The sequence below is a fragment of the Oncorhynchus tshawytscha genome, linkage group LG25 (genome assembly GCF_018296145.1).
Source record: "Oncorhynchus tshawytscha isolate Ot180627B linkage group LG25, Otsh_v2.0, whole genome shotgun sequence".
In the NCBI taxonomy this organism is placed as follows: domain Eukaryota; kingdom Metazoa; phylum Chordata; class Actinopteri; order Salmoniformes; family Salmonidae; genus Oncorhynchus; species Oncorhynchus tshawytscha.
In genome coordinates this window covers 32,256,017-32,274,497 of record NC_056453.1, presented here as the reverse complement: position 1 = coordinate 32,274,497, position 18,481 = coordinate 32,256,017, and the positions used below count along the sequence as shown (strand labels likewise).

At 46.0% G+C, this 18,481-nt stretch overlaps 1 protein-coding gene across 3 annotated transcripts in view; it reads right to left on the bottom strand.

The window, feature by feature from the left end:
• The window catches only part of LOC121840823 (zinc finger matrin-type protein 4-like), a gene marked incomplete in the record, with an annotated part of 187,409 nt that overhangs the window by 71,575 nt on the left and 97,353 nt on the right, over nucleotides 1-18,481 (bottom strand). For all 3 annotated transcript variants that reach the window (XM_042306248.1, XM_042306247.1, XM_042306246.1), the window contains 1 exon segment: nucleotides 4,663-4,840. In XM_042306248.1, coding sequence (XP_042162182.1) covers nucleotides 4,663-4,840 — 178 coding nt within the window.

Genomic DNA, 18,481 nt, shown 5'->3' with positions numbered 1-18,481 from the left:
GAGTCTGAGATTTGAAAATTGGCACACATGCTCTGGGATGTGAGTCTAGCCAACCTGTAGAGTATGGTTCAGTTTGGCCGCATGGTGGTACATGGCTTGTAGCGGCCATGTTGTTTGAGCTAGAGTCTTGGGAAATATTGTTTTTAATATACGTTTCAAGTAGCCAACATATTAAAACATGGTTCAAAATACATACACAGCATATTGCAGGGTTTGATTCTGAATGGCTGCTTTACTTTAGTCTGTCTTTATTCTCTTCTAGCAATGAGTTTGCTGCTGCTGCTGGACGTTTGAAGAGGATTTACTTCCAATGCTCATGCTACATTGTTTCACCTCCCTCAGTTGTATGATTGTAAGCCACTCTGGAAAAGAGTGTCTGTTGAATGATTGAAATATAAATATAAAATGTAGACATACATTGAGTATACAAAACATTAAGAACACCTACACTTTCCATGACATAGACTGACCAGGTGAAAGCTATGATCCCTTATTGATGTCGCTTGTTAAATCCACTTCAATCAGTGTACATGAAGGGGAGGTGACAGGTTAAATAAGGATTTTTAAGCCTTGAGACAATTGAGACATTGATTGTGTATGTGTGCCATTCAGAGGGTGAATGGGCAAGACAACATATTTAAGTGCCTTTGAATAGGCTATGGTAGTAGGATCCAGGCAGATCGGTTTTTCAATAACTGCAACACTGCTGCGTTTCTCACACTCAACAGTTTCCCGTGTGTATCAAGACTGGTCCACCACGTAAAGAAACATCCAGCCAATTTGACACAACTGTGGGAAGCATTGGAGTCAACATGGGCCAGCATCCCTGTGTAATGATTTCGACACCTTGTAGAGTCCATGCCCTGACGAATTGAGGCTGTTCAAAGCGGGGGGGGTGTTCCTAATGTTTGGTATACTCAGTGTATACACTTGACAAGTGCAACAACAAAGGCTGCATCCCTAACAGAGGTTGGAACTTGAATTATTTTACAATCATTAAGTAATGAACAGAACCATCATTTCTTTCATTCTGTTCCATTGTTCCAACCAGAAAAATAAAGTTCTGAACCGGCTCCAACCCCCCAAAAAGTTAAGTTTGATATCGTTTGTTTCTGTTCCTTTTTAAACCTCTGAAATATACATTTGTTTTCTATTTAGCTCGACATTAAATTACTTCACCAATCAATGTGGATAAAGAAGCTTGCTGTGGAGTGGGTAAGTGATTTAATCTGTACAGGAAAGTCTTTAAGAGCAAATTGTATTTTGCCATAACAGCATGGTTTAATCATAATGAAAGACAAACACATACACTATGAGGTTTAAGGCGCAAGATGCAACAGACATTTTTAGGGTGAGGAAAGAGTGAGCGAGGATGGAGGAAGCTTGCCTTGAAGAGCTGGACATCTTGTTATGACAAGCATTATCTGAATTAGACACATTGAATTATACCAATTATATGCTTCTATGGAGGAAATTTGAATGTCTTTGAAGTTCTGAGTTGGTTTAATGTTGGACCAGAGCAAACGTTAGCTAGCTAGCTAACAAGCTTGAGTGTGCAGCGAGGCACTAGAATGAAAAACACGTCTTACCTTTTGTAGTTAATAAACGTGATAACTATAGTATCCTTAATTAGCATTGGAAAAGTAATTTCATTCTTCTTTAATCAAACATCTATACCTAATTTCTGAATTATGCTTGTAACGTTGTCAGTAGATTACAGTAACCTATACTTCAGAGGGGAGGGGCAGGTAGCCTACACACACATGCACACACACTGGCAAAGATTTCCAGCTGACAGGCAGGAGCTGGAATATGTTTTTGAGTGACAGAGTGAGGGCTTTGGATAGGCGCTTTGTTGCATTTTTTTGTGGGACTGGAAAAAAATGCCTGGAATGTAAAATTACTTTATTAACCGGTTCCCATGATTTTAAAATAACGGTTCTGTTCCGGAACATAATAGATCACTTCCATTTTCGGTTCAGGTTCTGTTCCTCAAATTATTTTGTTATTTTCCGGTTATCTTTTCCAACCCTTGGTCCCTAATGGCACCCTATTTCCTACATAAGCCCTGTTCAAAAGTAGTGCACTACTGTATATAGGGAATAGGGTGCCATTTGGGACTCAACCCATAGTCTCATGAGACTGAGTTGAACATACAGCTGTTTCAGGTGTTGATAGGGTCTGTCCACTATGTGGTCCAATATGGCCCCAGCCCAGCTCTGGTCTGGCACAAGGTTACCCTATGGCTACTATCCAGGCCCAGATTTTTCGATAGCGATGGAACTTAAGCTTACGGGTATTTTAACGATCCACCGTTCCTTTGTGTCTATGTCACAGGATAGACATAGACATGGTACCTTAAGTGTGGAGGACGGTCTCCTGGTAATGGCTGGAGCAGAATAGGTGGAATGGTATCAAATGCATCAAACACATGATTTCCATTAGGCTTGGGCAGTATACCGTACACAGTGCATTCGGAAAGTATTCAGACCCTTGACTTTTTTCACATTTTCTTACGTTCCTGCCTTATCCTAATAAGGATTTTTTTTTATCTCATCAATCTACACACAAAACCCCATAATGACAAAGCGAAAACAGGTTTTAAGAAACTTTTGCAAATACATTAAAAATGTATTTATTTACATACATTTTCAGACACTTTGCTAAGAGACCTGAAAAACAGGTATATCCTGTTTCCATTGATCATCCTTGAGATGTTTCTACAACTTGATTGGAGTCCAACTGTGGTAAATTCAATTGATTTGACATGATTTGGAAAGGCACACACCTGTCTATATAAGGTCCCACAGTTGACAGTGAATGTCAGAGCAGAAACCAAGCCATGAGGTCGAAGGAACTGTCCTTAGAGCTCCGACAGGATTGTGTCGAGGCACAGATCTAGGGAAGGGTACCAAAACATTTCTGCAGCATTGCAGGAGGTCCCCAATAACACAGTGGCCTCCATCATTCTTAAATGGAAGAAGTTTGGAACCACCAAGACACTTCCTAGAGCTGGCTGCCCGGCCAAACTGAGCAATCGGGGGAGAAGGGCCTTGGTCAGGGAGGACACCAAGAACCAGATGGTCACTCTGACAGAGCTCCCGAGTTCCTCTGTGGAGATGGAAGAAGCTTCCAGAAGGGCAACAATCTCTGCAGCACTCCACCAATCTGGCTTTTATGCTACAGTGGCCAGACAGAAACCACTCCTCAGTAAAAGACACATTACAGCCCACTTGGAGTTTGCCAAAAGGCACATTAAGGACTCAGACAATGAGAAATAAGATACTCTGGTCTGATGAAACAAAGATCAAACTGTTTGGCCTGAAAGCCGAAAGCTGGAGGAAACTTGGCACCATCCCTACGATGACTGTGGGGATGTTTTTCAGTGGCAGGGACTGGGAGACTAGTCAGGATCGAGGGAACGATGAATGGAGTACAGAGAGATCCTTGATGAAAACCTGCTCCAGAGCGCTCAAGACCTCAGACTGGGGGCGAAGGTTCACTTTCCAACAGGACAATGACCATAAGGACACAGCCAAGATAACACAGGAGTGGCTTGGGGACAAGACTCGGAATGTCCTTGAGTGACCCAGCCAGAGCCCAGACTTGCCCATGCTGTTGGGCATGGAGAGTGAACAATGCTGTATCCCCTTGGGTATTGGGGATTAAGCTTTCTTCAGCCGATAGACTGTATGGCATGCTATCATTTGGATGTTGCTGCAACATTTGCAGGCATATGTGAATGGCAAGGACAAACCTTAAACCATCCAGAGAACAGTGTACAACAGCATATTGTACCCTACAGCACTCTGTTATTCTGGCACATAGGTAGACAAATGGGTTAGCTCCAGTAAAGCTGTTGGCTGTGTCATTTAGGACCTTGGTCTGATGTATGTGTCAACTGGCTTGGATTGTGTTTTGTATACACACACACACACACACACACACGCACACACACTTTGTTCAGGGATATATGAGAGCTGTTGTTTTATCACATAGAAAACCATGGTGAGGGTGTGTGTGTCCAGGGCAGAGGTCACCTATCGTCATTACATAAATCCACACACGCACACTAAAAGGCATTGTGACATAAATCCACTTGCAGATGTCAGTGGCTTTATTGCAGCCTTATTGATTCAGGAGTAGTTGGTTTGGGGTCAACAGTTCAATCTGTGTGTGTGTGTGTGTGTGTGTGTGATTGTGTGTGTGTGTGTGTGTGTGTGTGTGTGTGTGTGTGTGTGTGTGTGTGTGTGTGTGTGTGTGTGTGTGTGTGTGGGTGCAAGCTTGTTTGTCTGTGTCTGGTGTGTGTATGAGTTTGTGTGAGTGTATGGGGCGCCAGGTAGCCTAGTGGTTAAGAGCATTGGGCCAGTAACTGAAAGGTTGCTTGTCAGAATCCCTGAGCTGACTAGGTGAAAAATGTGTCAATTTGCCTTTAAGCAAGGCACTTACATTGACATTTGAGTAATTTAGCAGAGAGACTTACAGTAGTGCATTCATCTTAAGATAGCTCGGTGGGAAAACCACATATCACAGTCAGAGTAAGTACATTTTGTCCTTAATAAAGTAGCTATCAGCAAAATAAGAGTTAGTGGGAAAACCTGTCAGTTGCTCTGAATAAGAGTGTCTGCTAAATGACCAAATGAGCATGAACGTGTGGGTTACCTGTGGTGGTAGGGCTGTTGGTAGCAGTAGGTATGCTGGGTGTTTCTCCCAGTACCAGTCGTACTCTCTTGGCATGTGTCTTGCCCTGGTAGTGAGACTGGGCAACGATGGCCGACGTGAAGAACATATTACATAACGTACAGCACTTATTGCTGTCCACCTCTGTCTCTGCACTGTCCTGAAGGGAGGAGACGTGAAGGGGTGACAGAGAGGAGAGGAGGAGAAAAGAGGAGAAAAAAAGAGAGAAAAACATGTTAAAGTATACCACTTATTGCTGTCCACCTCTGTCTCTGCACTGTCCTGAAGGGAGGAGAGGAGAGAGGGATGGAAAGGAGTAGGGAGAGGAGAGAGGATGAGGTGAGGAATGGTGAGGGCAGGAGAGAGGAGGGAGAGGAGAGAGGATGAGGTGAGGAATGGTGAGGACAGGAGAGAGCAGGGAGAGGAGAGAGGATGAGGTGAGGAATGGTGAGGGCAGGAGAGAGGAGGGAGAGGAGAGAGGATGAGGTGAGGAATGGTGAGGGCAGGAGAGAGGAGGGAGAGGAGAGAGGATGAGGTGAGGAATGGTGAGGGCAGGAGAGAGCAGGGAGATGAGAGAGGATGAGGTGAGGAATGGTAAGGGCAGGAGAGAACAGGGAGAGGAGAGATGATGAGGTGAGGAATGGTGAGGGCAGGAGAGAGGAGGGAGAGGAGAGAGGATGAGGTGAGAAATGGTGAGGGCAGGAGAGAGGAGGGAGAAGAGAGAGGATGAGGTGAGGAATGGTGAGGGCAGGAGAGAGGAGGGAGAGGAGAGAGGATGAGGTGAGGAATGGTGAGGGCAGGAGACAGGAGGGAGAGGAGAGAGGGATGAAGGGGGTGATAGTGACGAGAGGAAAGGAGAGAAGAGGGGTGATGGAGAGGAGAGATGAATGGGGAGATAGAGAAGAGAGGCATGAAGAGAAGAATAGCACAAGGGAAGGAAGAGAGAGAGAGCAGAATAATATACTGTAGGAGGGTAGAAGGTGAAAACAAAAATAAATAAATAAACTTGGCCCAAACAAGAAGACACCATGAAAGTCAAGACTGCTGCATCTCTGGCTGGCTCTCAGTGCTCTGATCCCCCCCACACAGGACATATCAAATATGAATCTGTTCCAGTGAGACAAGGTCTCAGTTAACACCACTGTTTGATTATTAATGAGCTAGTTTGGACACAACTGAAGATGAAAACACACACCACTAGATTCCTCCCTGTCCATCTCTCGTTCTATCTGCCTTTTCACACCTGATCTTCTCCTTTCGTCGTCTTTTCATCACTCTATTGGCTCCTTCTGACCTTTTCTTTCTCTCCTTCCTGTCGAAAACCCTTTCATCTCTCTCCTTCCTGTATATATCCCCTTCATCTCTCTCTCCTTCCTGTCTATAACCCCTTCATCTCTCTCTCCTTCCTGTCTATCACCACTTCATCTCTCTCCTTCCTGTCTATCACCCCTTCATCTCTCTCTCCTTCCTGTCTATCACCACTTCATCTCTCTCCTTCCTGTCTATCACCACTTCATCTCTCTCTCCTTCCTGTCTATAACCCCTTCATCTCTCTCTCCTTCCTGTCTATCACCACTTCATCTCTCTCCTTCCAGTCTATCACCCCTTCATCTCTCTCTCTCCTTCCTGTCTACCACCACTTCATCTCTCTCTCCTTCCTGTCTATCACCACTTCATCTCTCTCCTTCCTGTCTATAACCCCTTCATCTCTCTCTCCTTCCTGTCTATCACCACTTCACCTCTCTCTCCTTCCTGTCTATAACCCCTTCATCTCTCTCCTTCCTGTCTATAACCCCTTCATCTCTCTCCGTCCTGTCTATAACCCCTTCATCTCTCTCCGTCCTGTCTATAATCCCTTCATCTCTCTCCGTCCTGTCTATAACCCCTTCATCTCTCTCCTTCCTGTCTATAACCCCTTCATCTCTCTCCTTCCTGTCTATAACACCTTCATCTCTCTCCGTCCTGTCTATAACCCCTTCATCTCTCTCTCCTTCCTGTCTATCACCACTTCATCTCTCTCCTTCCAGTCTATCACCCCTTCATCTCTCTCTCTCCTTCCTGTCTACCACCACTTCATCTCTCTCTCCTTCCTGTCTATCACCACTTCATCTCTCTCCTTCCTGTCTATAACCCCTTCATCTCTCTCTCCTTCCTGTCTATCACCACTTCATCTCTCTCTCCTTCCTGTCTATAACCCCTTCATCTCTCTCCTTCCTGTCTATAACCCCTTCATCTCTCTCCGTCCTGTCTATAACCCCTTCATCTCTCTCCGTCCTGTCTATAATCCCTTCATCTCTCTCCGTCCTGTCTATAACCCCTTCATCTCTCTCCTTCCTGTCTATAACCCCTTCATCTCTCTCCTTCCTGTCTATAACCCCTTCATCTCTCTCCGTCCTGTCTATAACCCCTTCATCTCTCTCCTTCCTGTCTATCACCACTTCATCTATCTCCTTCCTGTCTATAACCCCTTCATCTCTCTCCTTCCTGTCTATAACCCCTTCATCTCTCTCCTTCCTGTCTATAACCCCTTCATCTTTCTCTCCTTCCTGTCTATCACCACTTCATCTATCTCTCCTTCCTGTCTATAACCCCTTCATCTCTCTCCGTCCTGTCTATAACCCCTTCATCTCTCTCCTTCCTGTCTATAACCCCTTCATCTCTCTCCGTCCTGTCTATAACCCCTTCATCTCTCTCCTTCCTGTCTATCACCACTTCATCTATCTCCTTCCTGTCTATCACCCCTTCATCTCTCTCTCCTTCCTGTCTACCACCACTTCATCTCTCTCTCCTTCCTGTCTATCACCACTTCATCTATCTCCTTCCTGTCTATAACCCCTTCATCTCTCTCCTTCCTGTCTATAACCCCTTCATCTCTCTCCTTCCTGTCTATAACCCCTTCATCTTTCTCTCCTTCCTGTCTATAACCCCTTCATCTCTCTCTACTTCCTGTCTATCACCACTTCATCTATCTCTCCTTCCTGTCTATAACCCCTTCATCTCTCTTCTTCCTGTCTATAACCCCTTCATCTCTCTCCGTCCTGTCTATAACCCCTTCATCTCTCTCCTTCCTGTCTATCACCACTTCATCTCTCTCCGTCCTGTCTATAACCCCTTCATCTCTCTCCTTCCTGTCTATCACCACTTCATCTATCTCCTTCCTGTCTATCACCCCTTCATCTCTCTCTCTCCTTCCTGTCTACCACCACTTCATCTCTCTCCTTCCTGTCTATCACCACTTCATCTCTCTCTCCTTCCTGTCTATAACCCCTTCATCTCTCTCCTTCCTGTCTATAACCCCTTCATCTCTCTCCGTCCTGTCTATAACCCCTTCATCTCTCTCCGTCCTGTCTATAACCCTTCATCTCTCTCCGTCCTGTCTATAACCCCTTCTCTCTCTCCTTCCTGTCTATAACCCCTTCATCTCTCTCTACTTCCTGTCTATCACCACTTCATCTATCTCTCCTTCCTGTCTATAACCCCTTCATTTCTCTCCTTTCTGTCTATAACCCCTTCATCTCTCTCCGTCCTGTCTATAACCCCTTCATCTCTCTCCTTCCTGTATATCACCACTTCATCTATCTCCTTCCTGTCTATAACCCCTTCATCTCTCTCCTTCCTGTCTATAACCCCTTCATCTCTCTCCTTCCTGTCTATAACCCCTTCATCTTTCTCTCCTTCCTGTCTATCACCACTTCATCTATCTCTCCTTCCTGTCTATCACCACTTCATCTCTCCCTTCCTATCTATAACCCCTTCATCTCTCTCCTTCCTGTCTATCACCACTTCATCTCTCTCCGTCCTGTCTATAACCCCTTCATCTCTCTCCTTCCTGTCTATAACCCCTTCATCTCTCTCCATCCTGTCTATAACCCCTTCATCTCTCTCCTTCCTGTCTATAACCCCTTCATCTCTCACCGTCCTGTCTATAACCCCTTCATCTCTCTCCTTCCTGTCTATCACCACTTCATCTCTCTCCTTCCTGTCTATAACCCCTTCATCTCTCTCTCCTTCCTGTCTTATCACCCCTTCATCTCTCTTCTCATTCCTGTCCTGTCTATAACCCCTTCATCTCTCTCCGTCCTTCATAACCCCTTCATCTCTCCTCTCCTGTCATCACCACTTCATCTATCTCTCCTTCCTGTCTATCACCCCTTCATCTCTCTCCTTCCTGTCTATAACCCCTTCATCTCTCTCTCCTTCCTGTCTATAACCCCTTCATCTCTCTATCCTTCCTGTCAATCACCCTTCATCTCTCCTTCCTCTCATTCCTCTCCTTCAATCACCCCTTCATCTCATCTCTTCCTTCCTGTCTATACCCCTTCATCTCTCTCCCCTTCAACTCTCTATCCTTCCTGTCAATCATCTCCCCTTCATCTTCTCTCTCATTCCTGTCTATATCATCTCTCTCCTTCCTTCATCCCTTCTCTCTCTTCCATCATCTCCATCATCTATCTCTCCTTCCTGTCTATCACCCTTCATCTCTCTCCTTCCTGTCTATCACCCCTTCATCTCTCTCCTTCCTGTCTATAACCCCTTCATCTCTCTCTCCTTCCTGTCTATCACCACTTCATCTCTCTCCGTCCTGTCTATAACCCCTTCATCTCTCTCCTTCCTGTCTATCACCACTTCATCTATCTCCTTCCTGTCTATCACCCCTTCATCTCTCTCTCTCCTTCCTGTCTACCACCACTTCATCTCTCTCCTTCCTGTCTATCACCACTTCATCTCTCTCTCCTTCCTGTCTATAACCCCTTCATCTCTCTCCTTCCTGTCTATAACCCCTTCATCTCTCTCCGTCCTGTCTATAACCCCTTCATCTCTCTCCGTCCTGTCTATAACCCCTTCATCTCTCTCCGTCCTGTCTATAACCCCTTCATCTCTCTCTACTTCCTGTCTATCACCACTTCATCTATCTCTCCTTCCTGTCTATAACCCCTTCATCTCTCTCCTTTCTGTCTATAACCCCTTCATCTCTCTCCGTCCTGTCTATAACCCCTTCATCTCTCTCCTTCCTGTATATCACCACTTCATCTATCTCCTTCCTGTCTATAACCCCTTCATCTCTCTCCTTCCTGTCTATAACCCCTTCATCTCTCTCCTTCCTGTCTATAACCCCTTCATCTTTCTCTCCTTCCTGTCTATCACCACTTCATCTATCTCTCCTTCCTGTCTATCACCACTTCATCTCTCCCCTTCCTATCTATAACCCCTTCATCTCTCTCCTTCCTGTCTATCACCACTTCATCTCTCTCCGTCCTGTCTATAACCCCTTCATCTCTCTCCTTCCTGTCTATAACCCCTTCATCTCTCTCCATCCTGTCTATAACCCCTTCATCTCTCTCCTTCCTGTCTATAACCCCTTCATCTCTCACCGTCCTGTCTATAACCCCTTCATCTCTCTCCTTCCTGTCTATCACCACTTCATCTCTCTCTCCTTCCTGTCTATCACCCCTTTATCTCTCTCTCATTCCTGTCTATCACCCCTTCATCTCTCTCTCCTCTCCATCATCTCCATCATCTCTCTCTCCTTCCTGTCTATCACCACTTCATCTCTCCCCTTCCTGTCTATAACCCCTTCATCTCTCTCTCCTTCCTGTCTATAACCCCTTCATCTCTCTATCCTTCCTGTCAATCACCCCTTCATCTCTCTCTCATTCCTGTCAATCACCCCTTCATCTCTCTCTTCTTCCTGTCTATCACCCCTTCAACTCTCTATCCTTCCTGTCAATCACCCCTTCATCTCTCTCTCATTCCTGTCTATCACCCCTTCATCTCTCTCTCCTCTCCATCATCTCCATCATCTCTCTCTCCTTCCTGTCTATCACCACTTCATCTCTCTCCTTCCTGTCTATCACCCCTTCATCTCTCTCTCCTTCCTGTCTATAACCCCTTCATCTCTCTCTCCTTCCTGTCTATAACCCCTTCATCTATCTCTCCTTCCTGTCTATAACCCCATCATATCTCTCTCCTTCCTGTCTATAACCCCTTCATCTCTCTCTCCTTCCTGTCTATAACCCCATCATCTCTCTCTCCTTCCTGTCTATCACCCCTTCATCTCTCTCTCCTTCCTGTCTATCACCCCTTCATCTCTCTCTCCTTCCTGTCTATAACCCCTTCATCTCTCTCTCCTTCCTGTCTATAACCCCTTCATCTCTCTCTCCTTCCTGTCTATCACCCCTTCATCTCTCTCTCCTTCCTGTCTATCACCCCTTCATCTCTCTCTCCTTCCTGTCTATAACCCCTTCATCTCTCTCTCCTTCCTGTCTATAACCCCATCATCTCTCTCTCCTTCCTGTCTATAACCCCTTCATCTCTCTCTCCTTCCTGTCTATAACCCCATCATCTCTCTCTCCTTCCTGTCTATCACCCCTTCATCTCTCTCTCCTTCCTGTCTATCACCCCTTCATCTCTCTCTCCTTCCTGTCTATAACCCCTTCATCTCTCTCTCCTTCCTGTCTATAACCCCATCATCTCTCTCTCCTTCCTGTCTATCACCCCTTCATCTCTCTCTCCTTCCTGTCTATCACCCCTTCATCTCTCTCTCCTTCCTGTCTATAACCCCTTCATCTCTCTCTCTCCTTCCTGTCTATAACCCCTTCATCTCTCTCTCCTTCCTGTCTATCACCCCTTCATCTCTCTCTCCTTCCTGTCTATCACCCCTTCATCTCTCTCTCCTTCCTGTCTATCACCCTTCATCTTCTCTATCACCCCTCTCCTCTCCTTCCTGTCTATCACCCCTTCATCTCTCTCTCCTTCCTGTCTATCACCCCTTCATCTCTCTCTCCTTCCTGTCTATCACCCCTTCATCTCTCTCTCCTTCCTGTCTATCACCCCTTCATCTCTCTCTCCTTCCTGTCTATAACCCATTCATCTCTCTCTCCTTCCTGTCTATAACCCCTTCATCTCTCTCTCCTTCCTGTCTATAACCCCTTCATCTCTCTCTCCTTCCTGTCTATCACCCCTTCATCTCTCTCTCCTTCCTCTCTATCTTCTCCATTCATCTCTCTCTCTCCTTCCTGTCTATAACCCATTCATCTCTCTCTCCTTCCTGTCTATAACCCATTCATCTCTCTCTCCTTCCTGTCTATCACCCCTTCATCTCTCTCTCCTTCCTGTCTATCACCCCTTCATCTCTCTCTCATTCCTGTCTATCACCCCTTCATCTCTCTCTCCTTTCCATCTTCTCCATCATCTCTCTCTCCTTCCTGTCTATAACCCATTCATCTCTCTCTCCTTCCTGTCTATCACCCCTTCATCTCTCTCTCCTTCCTGTCTATCACCCCTTCATCTCTCTCTCCTTCCTGTCTATAACCCATTCATCTCTCTCTCCTTCCTGTCTATCACCCCTTCATCTCTCTCTCATTCCTGTCTATCACCCCTTCATCTCTCTCCTTCCTGTCTATCACCCCTTCATCTCTCTCTCATTCCTGTCTATCACCACTTCATCTCTCTCCTTCCTGTCTATAACCCATTCATCTCTCTCTCCTTCCTGTCTATAACCCCTTCATCTCTCTCCTTCCTGTCTATAACCCCTTCATCTCTCTCCTTCCTGTCTATAACCCCTTCATCTCTCTCTCCTTCCTGTCTATAACCCCTTCATCTCTCTCTCATTCCTGTCTATCACCCATTCATCTCTCTCTCCTTCCTGTCTATCACCCATTCATCTCTCTCTCCTTCCTGTCTATCACCCTTCATCTCTCTCTCCTTCCTGTCTATCACCCCTTCATCTCTCTCTCTTCCTGTCTATCACCCCTTCATCTCTCTCTCCTTCCTGTCTATAACCCCATCATCTCTCTCTCCTTCCTGTCTATAACCCCATCATCTCTCTCTCCTTCCTGTCTATAACCCATTCATCTCTCTCCTTCCTGTCTATAACCCATTCATCTCTCTCTCCTTCCTGTCTATCAGCCCTTCATCTCTCTCTCCTTCCTGTCTATCACCCCTTCATCTCTCTCTCTCCTTCCTGTCTATAACCCATTCATCTCTCTCTCCTTCCTGTCTATCAGCCCTTCATCCCTCCAAAAGAATAAAGACATTTCAAATATCATATTATATTTTTCTCTCTCTCCTTCTTGTCTATGTATTTCCACACTTGCTCTCTGTCTCATCTGTTCACACAGTTTCTCCCTTTCTGCTCTTTCATGCCTTCTCTCTCTCTCTCTCCTCTTCTTCATAGAACTTTTCACACCACTCTCTCTCTCTCTCTCTCTGCTCAGTCTGTTGGCGCAGTTCTCCTCCTCCCCTTTTTCTCTCACTCTCCTCTCTCTCGTTCAGTCTCTCTTTCCTTTCACACCACTCCCTCTCGCCCAAGTGTCAAATTGAGTCAGAGGAGAGAAACCTTAGAGGACGATGAAGTGCAATAGTAGAAATGTGTCTCCCACGATGGTATGGTACTGTGTGTGTGTGTGTGTGTGTGTGTGTGTGTGTGTGTGTGTGTGTGTGTGTCTGCCGCTGTGTCAGTGTGTGTTAACATCAAATACTGTAGAGGTTCTGAGAGTTTGGTACACCTCTACCTTCCAGCACTCTGTTTTCTCTCTATCCTTTCTCAGTCTGTCTCTCTCTCTGATCTTCCTGTTATTTTCTCTCACTTTTCTCTGTCTGTTTGTCTCATCTACTGGGTAAATGGGTACTCTTTCTATCTCTGTCTGTCTGTCTCATCTACTGGGTAAATGGGTACTCTTTTCATCTCTGTCTGTCTGTCTCATCTACTGGGTAAATGGGTACTCTTTCTATCTCTGTCTGTCTGTCTCATCTACTGGGTAAATGGTACTCTTTCCATCTCTGTCTGTCTGTCTCATCTACTGGGTAAATGGGTACTCTTTCCATCTCTGTCTGTCTGTCTGTCTCATCTACTGGGTAAATGGTACTCTTTCCATCTCTGTCTGTCTGTCTCATCTCTGTACTCTTTCCATCTCTGTCTGTCTGTCTCATCTACTGGGTAAATGGGTACTCTTTCCATCTCTGTCTGTCTGTCTCATCTACTGGGTAAATGGGTACTCTTTCCATCTCTGTCTGTCTGTCTCATCTACTGGGTAAATGGGTACTCTTTCCATCTCTGTCTGTCTGTCTCATCTACTGGGTAAATGGGTACTCTTTCCATCTCTGTCTGTCTGTCTCATCTACTGGGTAAATGGGTACTCTTTCCATCTCTGTCTGTCTGTCTCATCTACTGGGTAAATGGTACTCTTTCCATCTCTGTCTGTCTGTCTCATCTACTGGGTAAATGGTACTATTTCCATCTCTGTCTGTCTGTCTCATCTACTGGGTAAATGGTACTCTTTCCAATCTCTGTCTAAGTCACTGTTTATCTCTGTTTTTTATCTTCATATCTTTTGTCTACAAGGTGAAGAGGTTTTCCCTCTCAGTCCATAACGCTCTCTGACACACACACACTCTCTCTCCATCTCTTTCCTATCAGAGGTGAAGTGGGTTCTCTCCATCTCTCTTTCTCTATCCCTCTCTCCTAGAGGGGATGAAGTGGGTTCTGTTTCTCCAATATCAGTCTTAGTGAAAATCACCTCTTTGGGATGAAATATTTATCTGTATTAGCAGCTCTGACACCTATCCACCTAACCCCCCTCACCATCCCTTCATCCCTCTTCTCCTCCTCCCCCAGGTGGTCTCCTGTTGTGATCGTGTTAGAGTTAGCCACGCTCTGAACCAGACATATTCCTCCATCTCTCTGTCCCTTTCTCTCTCATTCTATCTCTGTTCTTTTCTCTCCCATTCTCCCTCTATCACTCTGTCCCTTTCTCTCTCATTCTCCCTCTATCACTCTGTCCCTTTCTCTCCCATTCTCCCTCTATCTCTCGGTCCCTTTCTCTCTCATTCTCCCTCTATCTCTCTGTCCCTTTCTCTCTCATTCTATCTCTCTGTCCCTTTCTCTCTCATTCTCCCTCTATCTCTCTGTTCTTTTCTCTCCCATTCTCCCTCTATCACTCTGTCCCTTTCTCTCTCATTCTCCCTCTCTTGGTCCCTTTCTCCCTCATTCTCCCTCTATCTCTCGGTCCCCTTCTCTCTCATTCTCCCTCTATTCAATTCAATTCAAGGGGCTTTATTGGCATGGGATACATATGTTTACATTGCCAAAGCAAGTGAAATGGGTAAACAAAAGTGAAATAAACAATAAAAAAGGAACAGTAAATATTACACTCACACAAGTTCCAAAATAATAAAAACATTTCAAATGTAATATTTTGTGTACATACAGTGCTGTAGCAATATGCAAATCTCTCTCTTATTCTCCCTCTATCTTTCGGTCCCTTTCTCCCGACCCCTCCTGTCTCAGCCTCCAGTATTTATGCTGCAGTATTTTATGTGTCAGGGTCTAGGGTCAGTGTTATATCTGGAGTATTTCTCCTGTCTTATCCGGTGTCCTGTGTGAATTTAAGTACGCTCTCTCTAATTCTCCCTTTCTCTCTCTCTCTCTTTATCAGCATCTTTATCAGCATATCGATTGCGCAACCAGGGGTGGAAAGACCTTGGATCATTGTTACTCTAACTTCCGAGACGCATATAAGGCCCTGCCCCGCCCCCCTTTCGGAAAGCTGACCACGACTCCATTTTGTTGATCCCTGCCTACAGACAGAAACTAAAACAAGAGGCTCCTACGCTGAGGTCTGTTCAACGCTGGTCTGACCAATCTGATTCCACACTCCAAGACTGCTTCCATCACGTGGACTGGGAGATGTTTCGTATTGCGTCAGATAACAACATTGACGAATACGCTGATTCGGTGTGCGAGTTCATTAGAACGTGCGTTGAAGATGTCGTTCCCATAGCAACGATTAAAACATTCCCTAACCAGAAACCGTGGATTGATGGCAGCATTCGTGTGAAACTGAAAGCGCGAACCACTGCTTTTAATCAGGGCAAGGTGTCTGGTAACATGACTGAATACAAACAGTGCAGCTATTCCCTCCGCAAGGCTATTAAACAAGCTAAGCGTCAGTACAGAGACAAAGTAGAATCTCAATTCAACGGCTCAGACACAAGAGGCATGTGGCAGGGTCTACAGTCAATCACGGACTACAGGAAGAAATCCAGCCCAGTCACGGACCAGGATGTCTTGCTCCCAGGCAGACTAAATAACTTTTTTGAGGACAATATAGTGCCACTGACACGGCCTGCAATGAAAACATGCGGTCTCTCCTTCACTGCAGCCGAGGTGAGTAAGACATTTAAACGTGTTAACCCTCGCAAGGCTGCAGGCCCAGACGGCATCCCCAGCCGCGCCCTCAGAGCATGCGCAGACCAGCTGGCCGGTGTGTTTACGGACATATTCAATCAATCCCTATACCAGTCTGCTGTTCCCACATGCTTCAAGAGGGCCACCATTGTTCCTGTTCCCAAGAAAGCTAAGGTAACTGAGCTAAACGACTACCGCCCCGTAGCACTCACATCCGTCATCATGAAGTGCTTTGAGAGACTAGTCAAGGACCATATCACCTCCACCCTACCTGACACCCTAGACCCACTCCAATTTGCTTACCGCCCAAATAGGTCCACAGACGATGCAATCTCAACCACACTGCACACTGCCCTAACCCATCTGGACAAGAGGAATACCTATGTGAGAATGCTGTTCATCGACTACAGCTCGGCATTCAACACCATAGTACCCTCCAAACTCGTCATCAAGCTCGAGACCCTGGGTCTCGACCCCGCCATGTGCAACTGGGTACTGGACTTCCTGACGGGCCGCCCCCAGGTGGTGAGGGTAGGCAACAACATCTCCTCCCCGCTGATCCTCAACACTGGGGCCCCACAAGGGTGCGTTCTGAGCCCTCTCCTGTACTCCCTGTTCACCCACGACTGCGTGGCCACGCACGCCTCCAACTCAATCATCAAGTTTGCGGACGACACAACAGTGGTAGGCTTGATTACCAACAACGACGAGACGGCCTACAGGGAGGAGGTGAGGGCCCTCGGAGTGTGGTGTCAGGAAAATAACCTCACACTCAACGTCAACAAAACTAAGGAGATGATTGTGGACTTCAGGAAACAGCAGAGGGAACACCCCCTATCCACATCGATGGAACAGTAGTGGAGAGGGTAGCAAGTTTTAAGTTCCTCGGCATACACATCACAGACAAACTGAATTGGTCCACTCACACAGACAGCATCGTGAAGAAGGCGCAGCAGCGCCTCTTCAACCTCAGGAGGCTGAAGAAATTCGGCTTGTCACCAAAAGCACTCACAAACTTCTACAGATGCACAATCGAGAGCATCCTGGCGGGCTGTATCACCGCCTGGTACGGCAACTGCTCCGCCCTCAACCGTAAGGCTCTCCAGAGGGTAGTGAGGTCTGCACAACGCATCACCGGGGGCAAACTACCTGCCCTCCAGGACACCTACACCACCCGATGTTACAGGAAGGCCATAAAGATCATCAAGGACATCAACCACCCGAGCCACTGCCTGTTCACCCCGCTATCATCCAGAAGGCGACGTCAGTACAGGTGCATCAAAGCTGGGACCGAGAGACTGAAAAACAGCTTCTATCTCAAGGCCATCAGACTGTTAAACAGCCACCACTAACATTTAGTGGCTGCTGCCAACACACTGACACTGACTCAACTCCAGCCACTTTAATAATGGGAATTGATGGGAAATGATGTGAATATATCACTAGCCACTTTAAACAATGCTACCTTATATAATGTTACTTACCCTACATTATTCATCTCATATGCATACATATATACTGTACTCTATATCATCGACTGTATCCTTATGTAATACATGTATCACTAGCCACTTTAACTATGCCACTTTGTTTACATACTCATCTCATATGTATATACTGTACTCGATACCATCTACTGTATCTTGCCTATGCTGCTCTGTACCATCACTCATTCATATATTCTTATGTACATATTCTTTATCCCCTTACACTGTGTATAAGACAGTAGTTTTGGAATTGTTAGTTAGATTACTTGTTGGTTATTACTGCATTGTCGGAACTAGAAGCACAAGCATTTCGCTACCCTCGCATTAACATCTGCTAACCATGTGTATGTGACAAATAAAATTTGATTTGATTTGATCTCTCGGAGGACCTGAGCACTAGGACCATGCCTCAGGACTACCTGCATGATGACTCCTTGCTGTCCCCAGTCCACCTGGCCGTGCTGCTGCTCCAGTTTCAACTCTTCTGCCTGCGGCTATGGAATCCTGACCTGTTCACCGGACGTGCTACCTGTCCCAGACCTGCTGTTTTCAACTCTCTAGAGACAACAGGAGCGGTAGAGATACTCTGAATGATCGGCTATGAAAAGCCAACTGACATTTACTCTTGAGACGCTGACCTGTTGCACCCTCTACAACCATTGTGATTATTATTATTTGACCCTGCTGGACATCTATAAACATTAGAACATCTTGGCCTTGTTCTGTTATAATCTCCACCCGGCACAGCCAGAAGAGGACTAGCCACCCCACATAGCCTGGTTCCTCTTTAGGTTTCCTCCTAGGTTCTTGCTTTTCTAGGGAGTTTTTCCTAGCCACTGTGCTTCTACATTCCTGCATTGCTTGCTGTTTGGGGTTTTAGGCTGGGTTTCTGAACAGCACTTTGAGATATCAGCTGTCAGCTAACTCGCTGTCCTTTTCTCTCTCATTCTCCCTCCATCGCTCTGTCCCTTTCTCCCTCATTTTCCCTCTATCACTCTGTCCTTTTCTCTCTCATTCTCCCTCTATCTCTCGGTCCCTTTCTCCCTCATTCTCCCTCCATCGCTCTGTCCCTTTCTCTCTCATTTTCCCTCTATCACTCTGTCCCTGTACTTGTCCTAATCTTCCT